This window comes from Ascaphus truei, chromosome 4, assembly GCF_040206685.1.
Source record: "Ascaphus truei isolate aAscTru1 chromosome 4, aAscTru1.hap1, whole genome shotgun sequence".
NCBI lineage: Eukaryota > Metazoa > Chordata > Amphibia > Anura > Ascaphidae > Ascaphus > Ascaphus truei.
In genome coordinates, this window is record NC_134486.1 from 23,508,358 (window position 1) to 23,530,650 (window position 22,293).

The 22,293-nt window shown below is 46.1% G+C and overlaps 1 protein-coding gene across 2 annotated transcripts in view; it reads left to right on the forward strand.

Annotated features, from left to right (window-relative positions):
- Positions 1-6,723: 6,723 nt before the first annotated feature.
- FOSL2 (FOS like 2, AP-1 transcription factor subunit) overlaps positions 6,724-22,293 on the forward strand; it is a 31,175-nt gene continuing 15,605 nt past the window's right edge. The window contains exon 1 of one of the 2 annotated variants that reach the window (XM_075595410.1): positions 6,724-7,721. In XM_075595410.1, the coding sequence (XP_075451525.1) occupies positions 7,611-7,721 (111 nt within the window). In that variant the 5' untranslated portion in view covers positions 6,724-7,610. Of the gene's footprint in view, positions 7,722-20,921; positions 20,965-22,293 lie in introns of those variants that run through there. The other variant, XM_075595411.1, reaches the window with a different exon arrangement.

A 22,293-nucleotide genomic window follows, 5' to 3' on the forward strand; every position in this document is an offset into this window, starting at 1 on the left:
GCCAAGGGGGTGCTGGCCTAGTGCAGGGAGTCCCCGGCTCCTGCACCCTACCTCCTTCCTTGGGCTGCCCCTTCCTCTGACTGACTCGCAGGCTCTCTGCCCGCGAAATGTATCCACTTGCTCTCCTGACCGTCCTGCAGCCCTATTGGCTCCTATGAGGCACCTGTAGTCCCTGGGCGCCTGTAATAACATTGGGGCCGCGTGCGTGCCTTTCCTACACATGCACTAACCCCTAATGGCCGCCGCAATCTCTCCCTACCTCTCGCGCGACTCTCCTGGCTGGCTCCTACACTCGCGCGATCACTGCGCATGCGCGAGTGGTGGAGTAATGGCGGCGCTCTCTTCGCCGGCCGCCGGGACCTTAGAGACGCGACCGCGGCCTTAGCAACGGCCCGATCGCGTCCCCGGCAACCGGCCCGCTCACGGAGACAGAGCACCGCTCCCTGCAACGGCCCCCACCCTTGGGATGGCCGTCGGGTCTGCCGCTGGCCTCCGGCAGCACCCGGCATCTCTCCTGGCCACGGAGGCTCCCTAGGAGGTCGAAGGGGGAAACAGGTGACCTGGCTACACACATAATGGGAATAAGTGCTTTGGCAAAACAATAGGAAAAGGAGTCCCTGCCCTAAAGAGCTTACAATCTAAGTGGTAATTGGGGAGAGTTTACAGAGACAGTAGGAGGGTGTTCTGGTAAGTGTGTCTGCAGGGGGCCAAGGTCAGTGCATCTGAGATGTATAGTATCAGCCAGCGGGCTTACCCATATGCTTCGTTAAAGAGGCGTGTTTTAAGAAAGGTCCTAAAGGTGGATAGGGAGGGTGCCAGTCGGATATTGAGGGGGAGGGCATTCCAGAGGTGTGGGCAGTCAGTGAGAAAGGTTTAAGGCGGTAGAGGGCTTTAGACACAAAAGGGGTAGAGAGAAGACATCCTTGAGCGGAACGCAAGAGTCCGGAAGGTGCATAGCGAGAAATTAGGGCTGAGATGTAGGGAGGGCATATCCTTAAAAGAGAGGAGGAGATGGGTGAGATGATGATTGGGTGGCATTCACTGAGTGACTTGGGTTGTACGAAACCAGTCTGCAGTCGTGTTCCCTTTCCTAATATCTGCAGGGTAATATTTGTGTACTGTGGATAAGTGATCTCATAATTGTACTAAAATTCTGTGTTTGCCCTTGTGTTTGTCCCTGCCCCTAAGAGCTTACAATCTAATTGGTAAATAGGAAGAACGTACAGAGACAGTAGGAAGGTGTTCTGGTAAGTGCGTCTGCAGGGGGCCAAGGTCAATGTATGATGTATAGTATCAACCACGGAGCTACCCACATGCTTTGTTTTAAGACGTAAGGTCAGAGGCCGCAGATAGGAAAGGAGTTCATGTGAAATGAGAAGTGGAGTAGGAAGGAGCGATGGAGATATATGAATGGAGTTAGAGGCATAATGAGGCTGGTAGAAAGAAAAGTGTCATTTGGAAAGAAGTGAGGCCAGAGCAAATATAAATAGTAGAGGAGACATGGCAGTGGTCAGCAGCTATAAAAGGCAGAGGGAACCACTCACTGGGGGCTTCCCTAAAAATATTTGTTCTCTTCAACGTCCTATATTTCTGAAGAAGTTTGAGGTTTACAGACACACACAGACCCTGTAAGCTCAGAACCCAAACCCACCACACCATACTGTATATATGTGTGTGTCAACAGGAGCGTTACTGGGATTGTGACTTAAAGCAGGGGTGCGCAAACTTTTCGGCCTGAGCCTCCCTGCCTGCTCTCACCCCCCCCCCCCCCTTACCTTGGCTCCGGTGTCAAACGACGCCGCGTTGCCATGGCGACGCGGCGCCCGAAGCCAAGGGAAGGGAATTTACAGAGGCCTCTCGTGGTCCCCCGGCATTTAATTTAAATGCTTTGGGGGGAAAGTGCAGCCCCCCCCCCCCGGAAAATCTACCGCCCCCCAGTTTGCGCACCCCTGACCTAATGCATACAACAAACGAAAAAAAAGCCCCAATGCTACTCCCAATCTTATCTGTCTCTCTTCTCTATAAGTGAGGGTCATCTAGTCAAATTCTTTGGCCAAAATATACCCTTTTTACAGGTCCTAACACTGTCGGCACAAGCTCTCCCAGCCTCTGTAATAGAGGGAGAACTGTCTTAATAGACTGGGTCATTCACAGGGGCAGAACAAGAGCTGCTAATTAAAAGGGGGGTGCGTGCGCTTAAAACCAGGGAGGAGGGGGCACTGAGCCCCACACAATTGTTTACCAACTGAAATGTGCAATCACACACAACGCCAGTGGTGGGGATTCAAGCTTAAAAATACTTCGGACAAATAATTGGTCTAAATGACCCTTACTTATGAGGAGAGAGAGATAAGTATTTAACTATATCATTTGTCATATTGGATGTAGCATTTGGGGCTTTTTGTCTTTTGTTGTAGCAATTTTAGGTTAGACCAATAAAATTATCCCAACCTCAACTCAATCAAGCTCTCTTAACGTGTTACAAGCTCACCCTTACTAACCAGGTTTCTTTACTGTCACTGTTTTCTGTATGTCCCCTTTTCCCCTATGTGCAGCTGTACATAGAATATTACATGTCCAATACATTTCTACTCCAAGTAACTTGTGTTGTTGGTGTTTCAGTCATAGACAAATGAAGTAACATGTCCAAAATCACGCAGTCTTAAACTGATGACTCCCACTTCGAAGACAGGTAAAACTCCAGTGAACAGGTTCAGCTGTTACATGAAGTGACTTTTTTTTTTCTGCACACCCATAAGGCACATTCCCAATGAGACGGTCCAGAGGGGTTAAATCCAGGAACCATACACATTAACCAGATATATGTCACCTCAGTCCCACCCATTTCACCTGCCAATGATGAGCCTCACATTGTTCTGCTCCCTGCAGCACCGCTGTCTAGTTTTATAACCGGAAAGGGAAGTGTCTGGCTTTTTATCTTTGGTTTTCTGCGTGTGTTTGATCAATTGCGTCATGGTTTGTCCCTTACCGAGAACGTGCCGCTTACTTATAATGTATAATCCAAAGTGTTCCTTTACATCAATATGTCAATGTGTATCATGAATCTATTCTTATCTCTCTCTCCACATACACACTTGAACAATAAATATATATATATATATATAATCAGAGTAACAATCTATTAAACAGGTTACTGCGTTCCTGTGTATATCTATGTGTGTGTGTGTATATATATATATATATATATATATATATATATATATATATATATATATATATATATATATATATATATATATATATATATATATATATACTGTATACACAAAAAAAAGACTAACAAGATCCCTTATAACAGCACTCTAAATATGCCTAAGGCCTAGGACATAGGAAAATCAGCGTCGCTGAGGCGGGCTGAGCCGCGCTGAACAGATGCACAAAGCCCCTGCATCTGTAATCAGCCCGGCTATAGTTTCCCCCTCCGCATGCGCGCTGATGCGTGCGGAGGCTGAGAAACTTTCCCAAGACAGGCAGTTTTGAAATTTGCCGCTCGGGGAAGCGGAGGAGCGGTCACGTGACTGCTCCCATCCAATGGGAGCGGGGGACTAGCCCCGCCTCCCGCTCCGCCTCCTGACACGCCCCCGCTCCGCCCCCACCCCGCCTCCGCCCCGCCCCCTGAGCGCGCTCACTGCCTCGCCTGCAAGGACAGGAAAAGCATCATTTTCAGCAGGCGAGGCAGAGCAGGAGCGCGCCTCAGCGAGCTTCAAGGCCACTATGTCCCAGGCCTGAAGTAAGATATAGAAATCAGACACAAAAAAACGGGAACCAAAGTTAACTTGAAAAAATGTCTATGATTTTAATACAGTAACAGTAGAAGACACTAACATTTAAAAACATACAAACACTGATGGCAGCCTGAAATATGCTAGAGAAAATAACACAAGTATGACAAGAGAAAAAGACAATCTGAGGACTACAGTAAATGCACAGTACTGAAAAGAACTAGTAACTAACAATCCTGATATGAGTAGTGATTCAGAACAGTAAAAAATGCAAAAACATCCCCACAGAATCCTAGCTGCATGAGAGGAGAAAAAAACCATTGAGATCTCTATCTATATCAAAATGAAATCAAACAACTAAGGAGAGATAAATAAGTTGAAATAAACTTATGAGTGCTAGTAAAACAGCACACACAGAAAAATAACAACCACGGGGAAGCAACAGGGGAGGGAAAAAGGATAATAAATATAACGCTCAAACCCTGTGTATAATAGTCCAAAAAATTACACTACTAAAGCATGTTGAGGTGTCAACAAACACTGTAGTTTAAAGCAATAAGGGAGACAGATGTAAATAAGTCTGCTGCCCAACTCAGCATCTATGTTGATGCTGAGAAGCATATGAAAAAGCCTGTGCTGTTGAAAAATCCTGGTAATTGACAAAAAGATACTCAGCTATAGACACCCATGTACCAGTCCTTATAGAACCCAGGGAAGGAGGAATACCATCTAGAAGAGTCTCAGTGAGAAGTCAAATGTCCAGGAAATACTCCCAGAAGATAATCACTAGCAACATAAATCAGTGGGGGTCCTGACATCACTTTGAGTATATATATATAGCAGAAAAAACAGTCAGTGCTAACTAGACATCCAGTGCCAGGTTAAAATGGTATCTGCAGTTGAAATAATATGTAGACCCAATAGAAAAGAATACATAGACTGGAGGCAATATAAATGGGTAATATTGTATATATAAATATGAGAGTGTCTACTCACTTGATAAATATACAATTATAGAAAATTAAACATAATATGTACAGTATCAGCAAATAAGTGTCCATGAATGAAACAATGATGTTAAATGTCCAAAAAAGTATATGAGTTGACTTTGGCAGAACCGCAACTTCTTAGAGGATAACCGGTAATCAACATGAATCTATTTAAAAAAGAAAAAGAGAAGGGGAGCATGTTGACGAAACGCGTAGGGACCCAGATGGTATAGACCAGTGTTTCCCAACTCCAGTCCTCAGGTAACCCCAACAGGTCAGGTCTTAAGGATATCCCTGCTCCAGCACAGGTGGCTCAGTCAAAATGACTAAACCGCCGATTGACCCACCTGTGCTGGAGCAGGGGCATCCTTAAGACCTGACCTGTTGGGTTTCCCTGAGGACTGGAGTTGGGAAACACTGGTATAGACGTACAATGTCATCACACTTGTGAGCGCCTGCGAGCTGCCTGTGTATCGAGACACCGCTGCTTCATCTTTGCTACACAGTAGCTCAGCCAACCATTGGAATACGGGCTGTATTGGATTCCTGGACATTATTCTATTACAAACTGTCTGGAGGCCGGAACGTTCAATGTGGATCCGCTGCAGATGAGTACAATCCGTCAGAGACATTTCTCTCTAAATGCGCATGATCTAGCTCCCTTTGTGAGTGTGCTACCTCATTCTTTTTTTATTCTGGCAATAAATGTTCTACAGATTTATACGATGTGGCACGCACTTCTCTTTTTCTTTTTTTCAATATATGTATATATACACATATATACACACATATATATATATATATATATATACACACACACACACACACACACACACACACACATATATATGTATATATATATATATATATATATATATATATATATGTAGAGGTATCTGTACCGTGTTACACAAACTTTAATAATCAAGAATGAATAGACGATACCGTTCTGTGGCTAACAAAATGCTTTTATTTGTGCGAGCTTTCGAGATATACTGATCCCTTCTTCCAGATGTTACATTGAATAAAGCAGGCAAGGGGTTTAATTAAAAACAGTGCATCTTGGAATGTTATCTGTGACCAGATTTTTTTTTTATATATATATATATATATATATATATATATATAAAAACAAAAACACAAAATCCGCAGCACTCAAAAATAGTATTCAAATACAAAAAGGTTTTAATCCAACATCACAAGCATCAGGGTAAAACAGGAAAAAAATGGAGCGAGCGTGTGTGTGTGTGTGTGTGTGTGTGTGTGTGTGTGTGTGTTACATTTGTGTGTGTATCCACATATGCCCATAAGTGACGCAGTGTACATAGGTAATAACATTATAAGTGATGCGCTGTGCCTGATTGACATCGTTATGGTCTCATGCAAGTTCTAGCAGAAGAGCTTACAATCTAATTTCTGCATGAGGTTTTGCGCTGGGATCCTCCCCCCCCTGCGGTCTCCGGCTCCTCTAACCCCCACATCTTTCCTGGGTCAGCACCTGTGCAGCCGCTCGGGACCCGGCCGGTACCAGACCTGCAGGCAGCTGTCTGTCAGCCAAAGGGTTAAACGCGCCTTCCACAGGCTGCAGCCCACAGAGCCGGGGAGGGAATCCCTGCCTGCACACGTCACCCGAAGCAAGGGAACCCACACGCGCGTCACTACATGCAAATGCCCATCTATGGCTTCATGCGTCAATGGACCGAACCAAGTGGTGCAGAGAGAGGTGGGGGGAGGGTTGGAGGGTGGTTCACTTACCCAGATATTACACGCAAGCACAGTAAGGGTCACAAGAGCAGATAGGGGGAGATCACACATAATGGTATGTCTATGACTTGGAGTTTATGTTGCAAAGGAAGCGGTGGCATTTGCAGCATCTCTTGCAGAAGAGTGTCCCCCCCCCCCTCCCTCTCTCCCTCTCTCCCATTGCAGTGTGGAGGAGGAGATGGGGAGGGTGACGTCAGCAGCTGCTGTGTGTCCTCTCTGCTTAGTTAGTAGATAGTCAGAGTGGGCTGGGAGTAATGCCATTGCACTGACTCACCCAGGCAGAGCAGAGGAGCCCAGAGCCCAGGAGAGCAGAGCAGAGCAGAGCAGAGGAAGGGCTGTGCAGTGCACTCTGCATTACTATGCTCAAAAGGGAATAAGGCTGAAGACACTGAGCAAAGTGAATTATTAAGAGCGAGACTATTGAGTCATCCTGGTCCCCGGAGAGCTGCATGGGAATAGATACATAGGCACACTAATACATACACACTAATACATAGGCACACTAATACATAGGCACACTGATACATAGATACATTAATACATAGATACATTAATACATAGATACCTTTTTATATATTCATACATTAATACATAGACACATTGATACATTAATACATAGACACACTAACACAAAGACACATTGATACATAGTATTTCTTTTCATTTAACAAGTTGATAGTTTGTAAGCTTTTTTCTTCTTTTTTTTTGTTGCTTTGGTTTCAAAGACTGGATTTTGTTTTTAAAGTGAGAAGCTGATTAATACAACTATACAGAATAGGGGGAAATACTTTTTTTTTTCCCCCTTCATTTTTTTGTTACTTTTCTTAGGAAGTTTGTGGATGAAGAAATGAATAGGACACCGTGTGTTGTTTCCTGCTCGGTTTGAATGGTGCTGGTTCCGCAGACACCAGGCTGTTTGAATAGAAGTAGGACTGACCGATCCCGTTTTATTACTATTAATATTATTATTGAGTTGCACGGGTGGGGCGTTGTGCAACACGGATCGGTTTCACCCAAAGTACAACAAGAGAACTGGAGCAAAGTCTCTCTTTATTTGAAGATCGGATAGAAGAAACCGGATCATTTCCTCCCCTTGGTTTGCAGACTTCGGATCATGTACCAGGATTATTCAGGGAATTTTGACAGCTCCTCCCGTGGTAGCAGCAGCTCTCCAGCTCACCCTGAGGGTTACCCAGGCAGCACTTTATCTACCTCAATCCACCAGGTGAGGATCACTGCACCCCATCCTTACAGCACTGCACCCCATCCCAACTGCACCCCATCCCAACTGCACTGCCCCCCATCCTTACAGCACCCAGCTCTGCTTCTGTATCGTCCTTTTACAAAGCTGACCAGATCTGCCCATGGCCAATGCTTCAGTACAGGGAGGGCAGTACTACCAGCATTAATCACTTATTTTGGGTTCCTTTAGGCACAGTTCCCACTTGTTGAGTCTTTAGACAGCTGTGTACAGTAGATGTGCTCTGTGTCACTGGCTATGTGGGGGTAGCTGAGTTTCCCCTGTGATCTAGATGTGATTTTGTGTGTGTGTGTGTTTGTGTGTGTGTGTGTGTGTGTGTGTGTGTGTGTGTGTGAGACACGGCAGAAATGTGCTGTAAGCACATGGAGCCTCTAACCCCTTTAGTGCAATAGGGGCTTGCAACGCATGGACACTGGACTGAGGTAGTCAGCCCCCCACAAATAACCATTTACACTGCTGGAGGTGGGCAGCAATGAATTAATTAGAAGCAGAGTCAGTCTGACATGTTACAGGTAAAACTACAGGCAGCGCCTGCAGTATCCTTATAATGAGTACAGGTTGGGTAAGAAGGACACAGGAATTTGGACACTATTTTGTAAACCCCAGAGGGAGCTGCAATGAGAAGGGGCACAGAAAGGGTTAACTCACAAATGTATGTGTCTTTTGTAACTGATTTGTAGTGGGACATTTGTATTCTTATGCTGAAAATAAACATACAGCATGACAATGATAGTGAGCAGCTGGAAATACTGGAGCCCCCACTTTATTCTCGAAGTATTTCATATTTGCTGCACTTTGTTCTTTTGCAGTGATTCCCATGTAGGAAATTCAGATTTTCAGTGCCTCTTCCGTATACAGTCCTTAGTACAAATAAACTTAGTGATATATATATATATGTATGTATGTATGTATGTATGTATGTATGTATATATATATATATATATATATATATATACACACTATTATTTGTGAAGCACCAACATATTCCATAACACAGTACACTGTTGGCAATAACACAACATTACAACATACAGTACACTGGTACAGTAAGTAGAGCTCTGCTGCATAGATCTTACACACGCACACATGAACATACCCCTTGCTGTTGGTGCTTTGTAGAGTCAGATCATGGATGCTCAATTCCAGTCCTCAAGCCACCCCCAACAGGTCAGGTTTTCAACATATTTGAGCTGAAGCAGGTACTGATTGAGCCACCTGTGCTGAAGCTGTGATATCCTGAACCCAACTTGGAAGGGGGGGGGGAGGGCTGTAGAGTTGAGCACTGTGCAAGTTACAATGGTACATTTGCAGAGCAGCATTGGTGAGGAGGCTGGCAATCTGGTTATGCTTTAGTTCAGTGTGGGAGCTACAGTAAAGTGACTTGGGCAAGAACTGCAACTAGGTTTCATAGCAGCTTATTGCAGCCCTCACCGCATGCCAACTACAGCGCCTCGGTGCTTCAGTGGCTAGAGGTGACTTCTCAAAGTTTCCTGGCTGCAAACATAATGCAAAACTTGCAGAGAAAGCCAGAGCAGCCAATGTTTTCTATGTTAAATCTGCTTGTGTGTGTATGTATAGATGGATAGATCTATAGATATATCTATATATCATTGGGGATGTAGTCATCCAGCAGTGGATTGACAAGGGCTGAAGATAATGATATGAAATGTTCTATATTTTTTTGGGGTTGTGCTGGAAATTTACCAGTTTAATGCCAAGCATTGCAAGGCCTCCGTCATTAAAAGGGTGACATTTTCCTTGGAAGCCCGTTTTCCAGCCCTCGTTCATTCCCTCCCTCTCCCTGTACTTTGTTGGATCGATTTAGAGAGGCAGCTTAAATCAAACAGTAAAGTTCATTCTGCTGCCACACCCAGCCCACCTTGTGCTCCTGCAGGGCTAGTGCTGATATGGCTGTGCCTGGGTGAGTGAGGGTACGTGCCACCCTATACAGAACAGAAACTGCCCGGTCCTTTTGTGCTGTGCAAACAATTGATTAGAAATGAGGGGAGGGGGGGGGAGAGAACCCCCAACCTGGTAAATAATGAAACCCCCCAGCCAGTCTCAATCACCTAAGGCCTATGCCTACTATTAACCCCTTCCCTGCCTGGGGGGACTGCATTGCACTGGGTTAATATGCCGCAGTATAAAGAAACAGAGGGGTTTTTTTTTTGGTTATGAAAATATCTATGCTGCAAAAATCAGATTTTATCTAAGAATAAAGCCCCAATGCAGGTTTTTTCTTTCTTTCTTTCTTTCTTTCTTTCTTTCTTTCTTTCTTTCTTTCTTTCTTTCTTTCTTTCTTTCTTTCTTTCTGTGCTTCTGTATACACAGCAAAGGTTAGAAAAGTCTTCAGAGCAACATGTGAATAATTACAGTTCTGACCAATTTAATGCCCTATACTAGCCTTAATGCAACCGGGTTTGACTCTTTTGCTGTAAGTTCTCGTGACCCCATGCAGTTCCCTTTATTTCCTTGTACCGCGGCATTCAACTTAGATTGTAAGCTCTATGAATCAGGGATCTCAGATCTATATAAGAATAATTATTTTTTTATCGATGAAGGAAATAATGTATTCCTCCCCATTTCTCGTGTGTGTTTGAATTCACTTTACAGTAGCTGCAGAACTTGCAAACTACAGGGGTTTCCCCTTTTTTTAATTTACATTTTCGGCATTATTGATACAGGCAGCAGTGTTAAGCCCAGGAAGTGAGAAATTCAGCTCTATGATGAGAATACTGTTGCGGGGACACATATTTGGTTCTGCCGCGTGATCCAATTGTTACCGGAAAGGCCCACTGGTTCAGTCCACGCTGCCTCTCACGCAGGCCTTCCAACCTGGCAAAGTTCCTAACACTTACATATGAAACGCAACAAGGCCTATACTGGCCTCTGCTGGAGTAAAGTCTCCAGTTCCATCCACACACGACAAAGTGGCCTAATGACTGTGACATGTTCCATTGCATTAAACGAGGTGATTTATGAAATATCCATTTTTTTTCATCCAGCTTCTTTTCCGAGCTGGGGATAAGACCTAAGCCGATTTTATATATAAATGATTTTAGAATTTTTAGTGCAATTGTCTATTATAATATTTCAGTTACAAAAGAAGATTGCAGTCTCCTGTCACTAATGAGATTTAAAATCAATGCATTGGGATGGACTTGGTTATGAAGCCAGACTGTTGATGATTAAAGATGCAATCCCTTCAAGTTGAAATAAATCCAGTGACATATTTAAGGGCTCTCATCTGGGTAATTGATAAAAAAAATGTCTTTACCCAAATCTGACACTTTTTTTAAAGTATATTTTTTAAAGTTGCACTTGAGAGGGGTTTCATTCCCTCTAGCTGCTCCCTTCGGTGCGATCAGCGAGTGCTTGTACAGCATCGGTACACCTCCCCTTATATTTATTGGCTCTCTGATAAGGGCAGAGGATGATGAGGGGAAAGAAAAAAAACTTGGTTGATAAACACTACCCCATTCAGAGGCCCCGAAGAAATTCACCTGTCTGGGATTGTATGTGTATCTTTATATCGCGCCATCCATGTACATCACGCTTCACAGCACTAATACATGTGACGTAATAATATAACACATAATAGGAACAACTGCTTTAAGACATAAAAGGAGTCCCTGCCCAGAAGAGCTTACAATCTAAGTGGTAAGTGGGGAGAACTTACAGAGACAGTAGGAGGGTGTTCTGATAAGTGTGTCTGCAGGGGGCCAAGGTCAGTGCATCTGAGATGTATAGTATCAGCCAACGGAGCTATCCATATGCTTCATTAAACAGGTGTGTTTTTAAGAGAGGTCCTAAAGGTGGAGAGAGAGGGTGCCAGTCGGGTATTAAGGTCTGGGGCAGTGAGTGAGAGAGGGTTGAGGTGGGAGAGGGTGTTTTAGATACAAAAGGAGTAGACAGAAGACATTCTTCAGCAGAACACAATGCACTTTTAAGGCAGCGGGTAGAAAATAAAAACAAGTGACCGCTAAAAATTCAAATCGAAAAAGGAGACGGAAAAATAATTTGTGCTTAAGCTTTAGGCGTTTGTAATATATATCGCTGCCCTAAATCAAATAGACTGTAGCAGCAATCCCATAAAAATATGCAAACAATGAATTGGATTACATATTATTTAAACAGTACGTAGAATAATGTAGCCATCGTGTCTATGGCCTTTTGGGAACACCCTGAACACCCTGAAATCTTGTTTGCTCCATCATTGTGATCAGATAATGGGATTTCTGCGCACCCCGCACCTAAGATTTCCAGGATGCATGTTCAGAAATAATGGAAACATACGGTATAATGTGTGTTTAACTGTCAATCACTTAATTTTAACCTGTCAATCATATGACTACCTTTTAGGGACTGTTATGAGAACTTGACCGTATACAGAAATATCATTGTAATAACCCTTTTTCTTATACAACGCAGCAATATGAATTCTTGCCATGCAACTCTTACCATCACATTTCTGTTGCAAAAATGTTCTATATGCGGCTCTGATGGTTTTATATCTTATACAGCAGGGGTCCTCAAGACCCCCACCCCCCAACAAGCAGGGCCGACCAAAGGCTTTGCGGGGCCCAAGGTGACATGCTGGCCCCGGGGCCCCCCTGGACAAAAAGTTAAGGGCACTTGCCTTGACCAGTGGCCCTCCGGCAGCGTTGCGACGTCATGACATCATGTTGCCATGGCATGTCGTGCTATGATGTTGTGGCGTCAAGTCTGTCGTCATGGCAACACGATACGCTACAGGAGGCGACCCGCTCCGGGTGTTCCCTCCCTCCCCCCCCCCCCCCCCCCTCGCTCAAAGAAAATAAATACACACGTCTAACTCTCGGGGAGAAGCGCTCATGCCTGCCCGGGAGCCCCCGCACTCCCTCCCGTCGGCGCAGAGATCCAACTTCTGCCCAGACTGGGGGTTCCCTTCTCTAGCTCTCCCCCACCCCCCTTGGTCGAAGACCTGCTGACGCTGAGATCCTGAAAACCTGACCTGTTTGTGGCTCTTGAGGACTGGAGTTGCTCACCCCTGGGATAAGGGCTTTGAAGCTGTTAGCTCTGTCCCTGGCACTTGTTCCCCCTGTAATTTGTGGGTGTGTGTGCGTGTGTGTGTGTGTGTGCGTGTGTATGGTTCTAGCCAAGAGCACACACTTTGGGTGGGTTTGGTATAATTATAACCTTATTTTGGATGTAAATTCACTGTCTTTAGGCAGAGGTAGAGATGCTTTAATAACAGTGGTACAGTGCCGTTTCTAAAGCTGTTATGCGACTCCGGCTAAGCTTGTTGGGTGGCAGCATTTAGGAGAGGTTTAGGCAATAGTTATGTTTTAAAAACAGGTTATATATCTATTTAAGAGAAATAAACTGAAAATAAGCAAAGTAGAATAATAATAATAATAATAATAATAATAATGGTACCATCACACTTTGATCACAAAGAGCTCTCCTGATGAAAGGTCCTGATTGGACCACAAACGCTGCACTCTGATGTTTCATTATAAATCTCATGCTGAGAGACTTGTGAGTAGAACTCTACTGGGTTTTTATTTTCTTACCATTAAGGGGCGGGAGGGGCGCTATCCCGCAGAGCATGCTGTCCCCAGGGGACTTTATCACTACTATTCTTGTCACACTAATTTGCTCCTGGGAGGTTAACATCTCTGTTGGCCATTGGCAACCCAACTCCTGGAAATCTATCAGTCTCAAGAATGCCCCTATGGCTTTTTTTGTGTATAGGTTGTGTGGGTAAGGTTGCAGTTTTGGCGCAGGCTGCAGCATGTTAGGATTCTTATGTATTGCAATCCAGTTCCTGCTAACTCGGGCTCATTACTCCAGTGCAGTGTCTTTCAACCTGGGTTCCCTCGGACCTCCCTAAAAGGTTCCCTGGCAGTTTCCAGGTAATTTAAAAGGGTATCGAATCCAGAAGAATTTACAATGCATTTGATCTCAGACGCCCTGTTCGGGTTCCTTAGAACAGCGGTGCGCAAAGTGGGGGGCGCGACCCCCAGGGGGGGCGGGAGATTGTGCTGGGGGGGCGCGGGCAGTTGCAGAGGCCCCGCGCTCTTCCCCCAGGCATTTAAATTAAATGCCGGGGGATCGCGTGAGGCCCCTGCAACTGTTTACTTACCGGGATTCAGCCGTCTGTGTTGTGTCGCCATGGCAACGCGGCGTCAATAGACGCCGCGGCACCATGTGACCTGACGTCACACGCACACGCAGCGTCATCTTACGCGCCTGAAGGAAGGCAGGGGGGCGCGAGAGCCGGGGGCAGAGAGACAGGGGGGCGCAGCACAAAAAGTTTGCGCTCCCCTGCCTTAGAATATCACAGTATAAATATGGGGTTCCTTAACCAAAAAAAGTTAAACGCTGCTCTAATGGAACTACACCGGGGACCAATCACGTTGTTATCACTGATCTCTTCAAGGAATTAACCACGCTGCTAGAAGGGTCAGCAGGGTAGTTTACATTTAAAGGAGCAATCGACTGAGACGAATGTTACAGAACTGAAACCAGATCTGAATCGGACTATTGGTTCCCCAGATGCATACTAGTGAAGTTGCGGGGATTAGTTCATGGTTTTTAAAGGGGATTAAAATGGCCATCCAATAGGAAGGCACAACCGATGTCATAGCTTCTTAGTGGCCTGATGTTTGGCAGCCATTTTGTTTCCCCCAGAGGGAGATTAAAAGCTGGTAAGTATCTCAAACTGTGGTGGGAGGAGGTCCCAGAGCTGGAAATTGTGGCGTGAGGCTTGAGTCCCCGGTGGCGCTGACCGTACTTGGCGTGGTTACCTCTTTGAATCCTTATCTTCCCCTCCAGGTGGCACGCTCATGTGCGGGCACGCTCTCCCAAGCTTGGTGCTTGGGGAGACAAGGGAAAGAGTCTTTCGAGCGCAGGGTCACGTGACCCTGCTCTGACCAATGGGGGAGAGAGGCAGTATAGGCAGAGTGGAGAGAGGTGGAAGGGAGAGGATAGAGGGTAGCAAGTCTGTATAGTCAACAGAAGCTGGGGGCTATGTGCCCAGTATGTTCCCAGAGCATACAGACACACACACACACAGCCCCGATCCAGCCATTGACACACCCCTCCCTTAATAGTCACGCCCCCCCTGCTCTAAAACTATGCAGGACAGCCAATTGTTCATACTTGAAGAGTTGGTGATGTCACTGCTCTGAAGCAGGAGCGAACTCTGCTGCGCTTATAGTGCCCGCAACGGTGACGCCAGGCTGCGGTTGCTGGAATAATCAAATTGAGATGACTTCCAGCGATCGCGAGGAAGCCGTCGCATCGCGCTTACTATAAGCGCACGCCACGGCAGCAACGCATTTGTTTTGCCGCGACGTCGCTGTCGCCGCCACTATAAGCGCAGCCTTATGGGGGACCCCCAGGTCCAAGCCTGTCGGGAAGAAAAAAAAAAAAAAGTAGGACCTCTTATAAGATATTCCTAGAGGCGAAAGCCTTGCTGCGCCTTCCAAATATTATGAAAGGTCCATATGGGGTCTGAAACGTTCTTTCTCCTCTGTTATTGGCTGTCACATTAAATGGAGAATTACATTATGAACTTGTGAGTAGAGCTCTACTTTGTATCTCTTAGAGGAGACCTGTACATTGAAGAGTTTTGTTTGTTTGTTTGTTTGTCTGTGTTGTGTCGGCTGCACAAGCCGGATTCTCCTCGCCTGAAACTGTTTCCCCACCCTTTGGAACCGTCCCAAATATTATGCACGTCGCTGTGTACACTATCGGTGCCGCATTAAAGCAGTGGAGGGATTAACCGAGCTGTATGTATTGCGTAATTCATTTCTGTCCATACTGTAGGTACTAGCTGGCACTTAACCCCTTCCCTGCCTCATGCCCCGCTGGCAGGGAAGGGGTTAACGAGGTGCCGCATGGGAGCATCCTGCCAACCTCTCGTAACTGGTTTTTTTTTTATAACCCATCTCATTTATTTATTGTTTCACCGGAAGTTCTGCGAAACCGTCTGAGTTTCGTCTTCCGGCCGGCGAGTTTACTAAAGGTTAATCTGCTTCCTCCGCCTTTTGTTCTCTTGGAATTATGTTTTTTTTTTATAAAAGCAACGTTGAACCGCAGGCTCGCGAAGCTTAACCAGCCGACGTCTGGATCCCATGTCGCTTTGCAAACGTTGTCCGTCGTTCCTCCTCGGAGAGAGACTGGTAAAGATATCCCATCGGGGGGCAGCTAACCCCTAATCCCATCCGCGCAGGAGAGGGGCCTGTCCCACAGGCGTGCTAATCCTCTGGCACTGCAGGGGTTAAACCAGCAGTGTGTCACAGCCACGTTCTCTAGGTTTCTTTGCAGCCTGTCTAATAAGAGCTGATTTTGTAGAGTTTGCATGCTACACGAGTGGCTCAGTGAGCTAAGGCTCAGAGTGACTTTGATAACAATAACTGAGTGTGAAGCAGTGGAAGCTGGTTAAATCCCAGTGTCGTCTCCTTGCGAGCTCGGGCACTTTATCTCCATGTGCCTCAGGCACCAAAAACATAGATTGTAAGCTCTGCGGGACAGGGATGGTGTCTGTAAAAAAAAAATCCCATGTACACTGCTGCTTATAATACACCTACTATACTGTAATTGTGCAGTGCTTTGAGTCCCATTGGCAGAAAAGCGCTATATACTGTATGAAATAAAGTTGTATTATAAAAATCAGCGAGACTGACTCTAAATCAGCTGAGAGTGGTCTGTAAAGGGATGAGCCTGTTAGCAGACGCTCCCTGGTGGGTTTGCTGGCTCTGTTCCTCCGCGGCCCAGGCTCGGCTGTGAGAGAGGAGTCACGCAGCAGGCTGGAGCTTGTTGCACAGGAATTTTGGAAGCTGAAGGAGCCGCGTGTCCCCACCCAGGACCCGAACAGCTGCAGGTGTCAGCAAAAAAGTGGGGGGGGGGGGGGGGGGGGTTAGAGACAGTCTACAGTAGGTTGGGGATCAAGGCTTGGCGGGGGGAGATTTGTCTTTCTTCTTCTTCCAATCATATATCGGGGGTAAACGCACAATATCCCGGCAAGCTCAAGAACCCCCAAAACCCACCACATCGTATATATTGTCAAACAGGGGAGCTGCTGAGCGTGGCCAACTGCATACAGCAAAAGACAAAAATGCCCAGCGCTACATTAAACGTGACAAAATACATACTGCAATACCTCAGTGCTGATATTCTCACGAGTAAGGGTCATTTAGTTAAACCCTTTGGGCAAAGTGTTATAAGCCTGCAGCCACGTCACGGCATGATCTAATTGCAGGTCCTAACACTACTAAATCCTCCATGTCCCCCTCTGTGAGGGAGAAGAACCACATTGGAGCTGTCATAACAACAGGAACATAAAAAAAACGGCAACTTGGAAAGTGGGGCAGGGGGCGAGCTTAAACCCTGGGGGGGGGGGGGGAGGATGGGCCACTGACCTCCAAACAACGTGCAACGTGCAATATCAATAAACACACAATATCCCAGCAAGCTCAAGAACCCCAAACCCACCGCATCACTTATAAAGCATATATATTATGTCAAACAGGAGAGCTATATATCAGGGGTGGGCAATTCCAGTCCTCAAGGGCAACCGACAGGTCAGGTTTTCAGGATAACCCTGCTTCAGCACAGGTGGCTCAGTCAAAGACTGTGCCACTGATTGAGCCACCTGTGCTGCAGCAGGGACTGATAGAGCCACCTGTGCTGAAGCAGGGATATCCTGAATGCCTGACCGGCTGGTGGTCTTTGAGGACTGGAGTTGGCCAGCCCTGATATATAAGTTGACCAGGTCCTACAGTCAGTTTCTGTCTTTGAAAAATCAGTTTAGTTGCATCAGTATTTCTCTAAAGATCTTACATAGCAGCTCTCTCCTATTGTCTGTGTGTGACTGATCTGCAGCCAGTCTCACTGATTGTTATTTGCAAGTCTCCTACACATTAATGGAGAATCACTGTTTTAAAAAATATATAAATAATAATTTTAAGTACTTTTCCATTTAAATGTTTAATTTTTGTTTTTGGTGCAGAACCCCAACGTGCCTCTGATTTTGGGCCGTGGGAGTTCCTCTGCATTAACCTCTTCACTGCTGCACAGTGCATGGCAGGCCCCTCGGGCAGCAATGGGTTTCACTCCCCACCACCTGCACATATTTTCACCAAATTGCTCAAGTTCCGCGATGTGCCGGGTGTCGGACATGTCCCTGGGTGGGAATGTGAGAGCGTTGCACAACAGCGTTATACAAACCCAGCTTATTTCATAACCTGTTTATCCTCCCGGCAGGCCAGAAAAGTGTGTCAGTGTCTCTGTGTGTGTGTGTGTGTGTGTGTATCTATCTCACAAACGAGGTGAAGGGACGCTCAACATACAGAAGGAAAAAAAAAGGAGAGCGATGTCGGGTGCTACTACAATACACAATTGTTGACATATTAAAATAAAAGCTGTAGGCACCTCCCTTAATGCAAAAAAAAAGGGGGCATTTTAAACGATCATTATATTGTTTCAGTCCCGATCAGGGTCTTGAGAGAGGTCTGAAACGTTGATATAATGATTGCATAAATGTGTGTGTGTGTACAACAAATCCCCAATTCTACACCCAATGACGCATTACATAGTTAATACTTCTGTCTCCTCATAAGTAAGGGTAATTTTGTCAAATTCTTTGGCTGAAGTGTTTGTGTGTGTGTGTGTGTGTGTGTGTGTGTGTGTGTGTATATATATATATACATACATACATACACACACACACACACACACACACACACACACACACACACACACACACACACACACACACACACACACACACACACACACACACACACTTCAGCCAAAGAATTTGACAAAATTACCCTTACTTATGAGGAGACAGAAGTATTAACTATATATATATACACACAACAGGAAGGACAGCCACTGCAATCCATTGGAAATGTAATTCTCTGAAATGTAAATCTTGAGAGGCTCAAACGTTGAGCTGTAACATTTCACATTTTTGGTATATGTATATACTATATAATGGTATGTATGTATGTGTGTATATGTATGTATATAATATGTACACAAAAAAATATGTATGTAGCGTATGTTCCCCCACCCCCTGGGAGATATGGCGGCTACCGTGTGTGGTGCGTTGCCTGTGGCTCACAGGAGGGCTGAACCTCCGCTGCTGGGAGCCTGGGGTGTGCCTGGCCCGTCCGGTGCAACCGCCTCCACCTGTAGCGGGATCCGACTATGTGGGATTACCCCGTTACAGGACCCAAATAATAATATACACGTAGTGATAGACAACAGTTTTACTTTAGGCAAACGGACAGAATAACAGTACCACACCAATGTGGGCCACATACGGCCGTTTCCCCACAGGGCCCGTCAACCCAACCCCCACACCCCAATGGAATGTCCCCTCAAAGTACTGAGCTGCTCCTGGGCACCTAACCTCCCCGGTTTCCACAAGAGCTAGCCCACCCAAATGTGTGAGCAGTGCTGCCCCACTAGAACTGAAGGTGTACAGTTAGTGCACTTGGTGAGGTGGGGTACCTGCTCCGCACCCGGTAGCGCTGATACGGTATGGGGGGGATCCACTGATCCAGCGATGTCATCCGTGAAGCCTCTGCCTCTACGTTGGGTGGTGTCCTGTGTGGACAGTTCAACCTCGAAGAATGTCTCTCACATATAGCTGATGGCCTGGTCCCAGACCACCAGAGGCCAGGATGCAGCCGCGTCCTAGCTGTGTCCCTCACACTTGTATTACATGGGCAGTGACAATAACTGAGGGGCCTGTCCCTGTAGCAACCACAAGCTGAGGTGAGTCGGGGACTAGCTGGGACCTAAGAGGGTCTGTGGCCTAGTGCAGCGGCCACTGACACCCTGCACACTCACACTCTACCCTTCTGATGTCCCAGCTCCGACTGGCGTGGTCTCCAGCATGCAAAATGTATCTTTTCTCGAGCAGGAGGATCCTCGCAGCCCTATTGGCCTATTTGTGGCACCTGACTACTTGCTCCTATGCATTAGGGGGCTTGTAGTCCCCGCGGAGCCCTGTTCTTCTAATGGCTGCCTCTCGCGCATGCGCGATCTCACTGCGCATGCATGCACAACCTCAACATGGCGCCGCCATGCACAAGGAGCCGCCGGGAACCTCCGGCGACGCTTCACAATTCCCTGCAACGCCTGCAATTTCCCCCGCTGTAGCGGAGGGGACTGGGGTGAGACCCTGATATATATATATATATATATACAGTGGTCGACAAATCACCAAAAAATCTACTCGCCCAACAAAAAATCTACTCGCCACCTAGTACCACACGTGTGCTGCTTGGGCCAATAGGAGCTCGCCACGATGTTAAATCCACTCGCCCGGGGCGTGCAAATGTATAGGTTTGTCGAACACTGTATATATATATGTGTGTGTGTGTGTGTGTGTGTGTGTGTGTGTGTGTGTGTGTATATATATATATATATATATATATATTGTGAGCACATTCACATGTCTTAGACAGGTCTGCGCTTTTCGCCATTATCACCTAGCATACAGTGCTTCCATCCCTTGCTGCACTGTAGGCTGGGTGATAATGGTGAAAAGCAGGGTTGCAGACCTGTCTAAGACCTGTGAATGTGATCACAAGTAATATTTTTATATGCTATACGGTGGAGAGTTTTTAGTCACCTTTTAAACCACCATAACCTAAAATGTATGTATGTATGTATGTATATGTGTGTATATAATCTCCCCCCTCCCCCCCACACAAACAAGAATGTGTGCAACATGCTCAAAAATAAAAAAGCGACCTCCTTTTATTTAACTTTTTTGTTCCAATGTATTTGTCGGGCTGCCATAAGAGAGTGAGAAAGGGGGGGGGGGGAGGGGCTTCTCCCAGCCGGAGACATTCCTCGCACTTCAAAGCACATTTACCAGAAATGATGAGCTCGTGTCCCCGCCGTACTCACCTCTCTGCTGCCCTCTCTGGCAGCACTGAGCAGCGCTTCCTGAGATTGTGTGCAATGGGAAACCCATTCGCATATTTCCAGTAAACAGAGGATGTGTAGGAGCCTGGGGGAGGGGGGGGGGGGGGGGGAGAGAAAGAGGGGGGGGGGGAGAGGGAAGGGAATCGTGATTGTGAGTCCTTAGTAGCACCTCCTCCCTCCCATTAAATATTAAAATAGGTGGCAGGGTTTATTACAACTAGTTGAGTCAGTGTAGCCGGGTTACATCAGCAGAGCACAAGGTGAAAGTGTGAGTAAGCTTTGCTCGTCTTTATTTATACTGTATCTATATTTATTATTATTTTCTTACGTGGTTGGTTTTTAATCTGACCGGATGAGGACCCAGGGAGTCTCGTGGAGTTGGACCGCACTGTTCCCAGCTCCTGAGACCCGCTGCTTCCCGAGGTTACTTAGTGCTGACATTACCGGGTATAACTTCCTGGTATCGCGGAGGGGATTTTAAATGGCCACCCAATAGGAAGCCAGGGATGATGTTGTGGCTTCCTATTGGCCCACAGTTTGGCGGCCATTTTGTTTCCCCTGGGGAGGAGTTTGAAACCCGGTAATATCACTGCAAAGAATCTCGCAAACTGAGGGTCTCCCTGGTTCCCATCCTGAAAGAAAAAAAAAGGGGGGGGGGAAGGGTGTTGAGAAAAGTATAGGGGGAGGGGGTGCTGATTTAAGGTTTCTGCAGTGATCACTTTCCTTCTGATGCCACAATCTGGAGATCAGGGATGAGGTCATTGAGTAGAAAATTGTCACCAAGCTGAAGCGTAGCTAGAATCTTCTTAAATAGCAAGAACTCTGTGATGCATAACGCTCCGTAGATGAAAATAATACACACAGGCCCAATACTGACACAGGCATCTTTCATGGGGTCTAGGGGATAAGCTGCAAAGTATGTGTTGAGGAAGGGGTTAACTGTCTGACAGGTCCTAGGTGTGACTGGGCTTGGAGTAAATATATAAACGTAATGGGGAAGGAAGATTAAAGGAGCCTCATTTTACAGTGGGTGGGGATTATGCAATGGGTTTCCAGCAAAGTCTGTCATTCTAAGGCAGTCTTTATGGTGGGAGAGGGCAGAGGCAGTCAGTCCTGTTGTACAGCTCTTGGTCACTTTGAATACGATTTCCTGTAAGGAACGTTTTATTGCAATATATGCCTGAGCCTGTCACTCTGACACTGAACCCTATTTACGGGCATACCCCGCATTAACGTACGCAATGGGACCGGAGCATGTATGTAAAGCGAAAATGTACTTAAAGTGAAGCAGTACCTTTTTCCCACTTATCGATGCATGTACTGTACTGCAATTGTCATATACGTGCATAACTGATGTAAATAACACATGTGTAACAGGCTCTATAGTCTCCCCGCTTGCGCACAGCTTCGGTACAGGTAGGGAGCCAGTATTGCTGTTCAAGACGTGCTGACAGGCGCATGCGTGAGCTGCCGTTTGCCTATTGGGTGATATGTCCTTACTCGCGAGTGTACTTAAAGTGAGTGTACTTAAAGCGGGGTATGCCTGTACTATGCTCTGGAGCTGTCTTCTCTTTGCTGGTGAAGTTGTAAGGCCCAA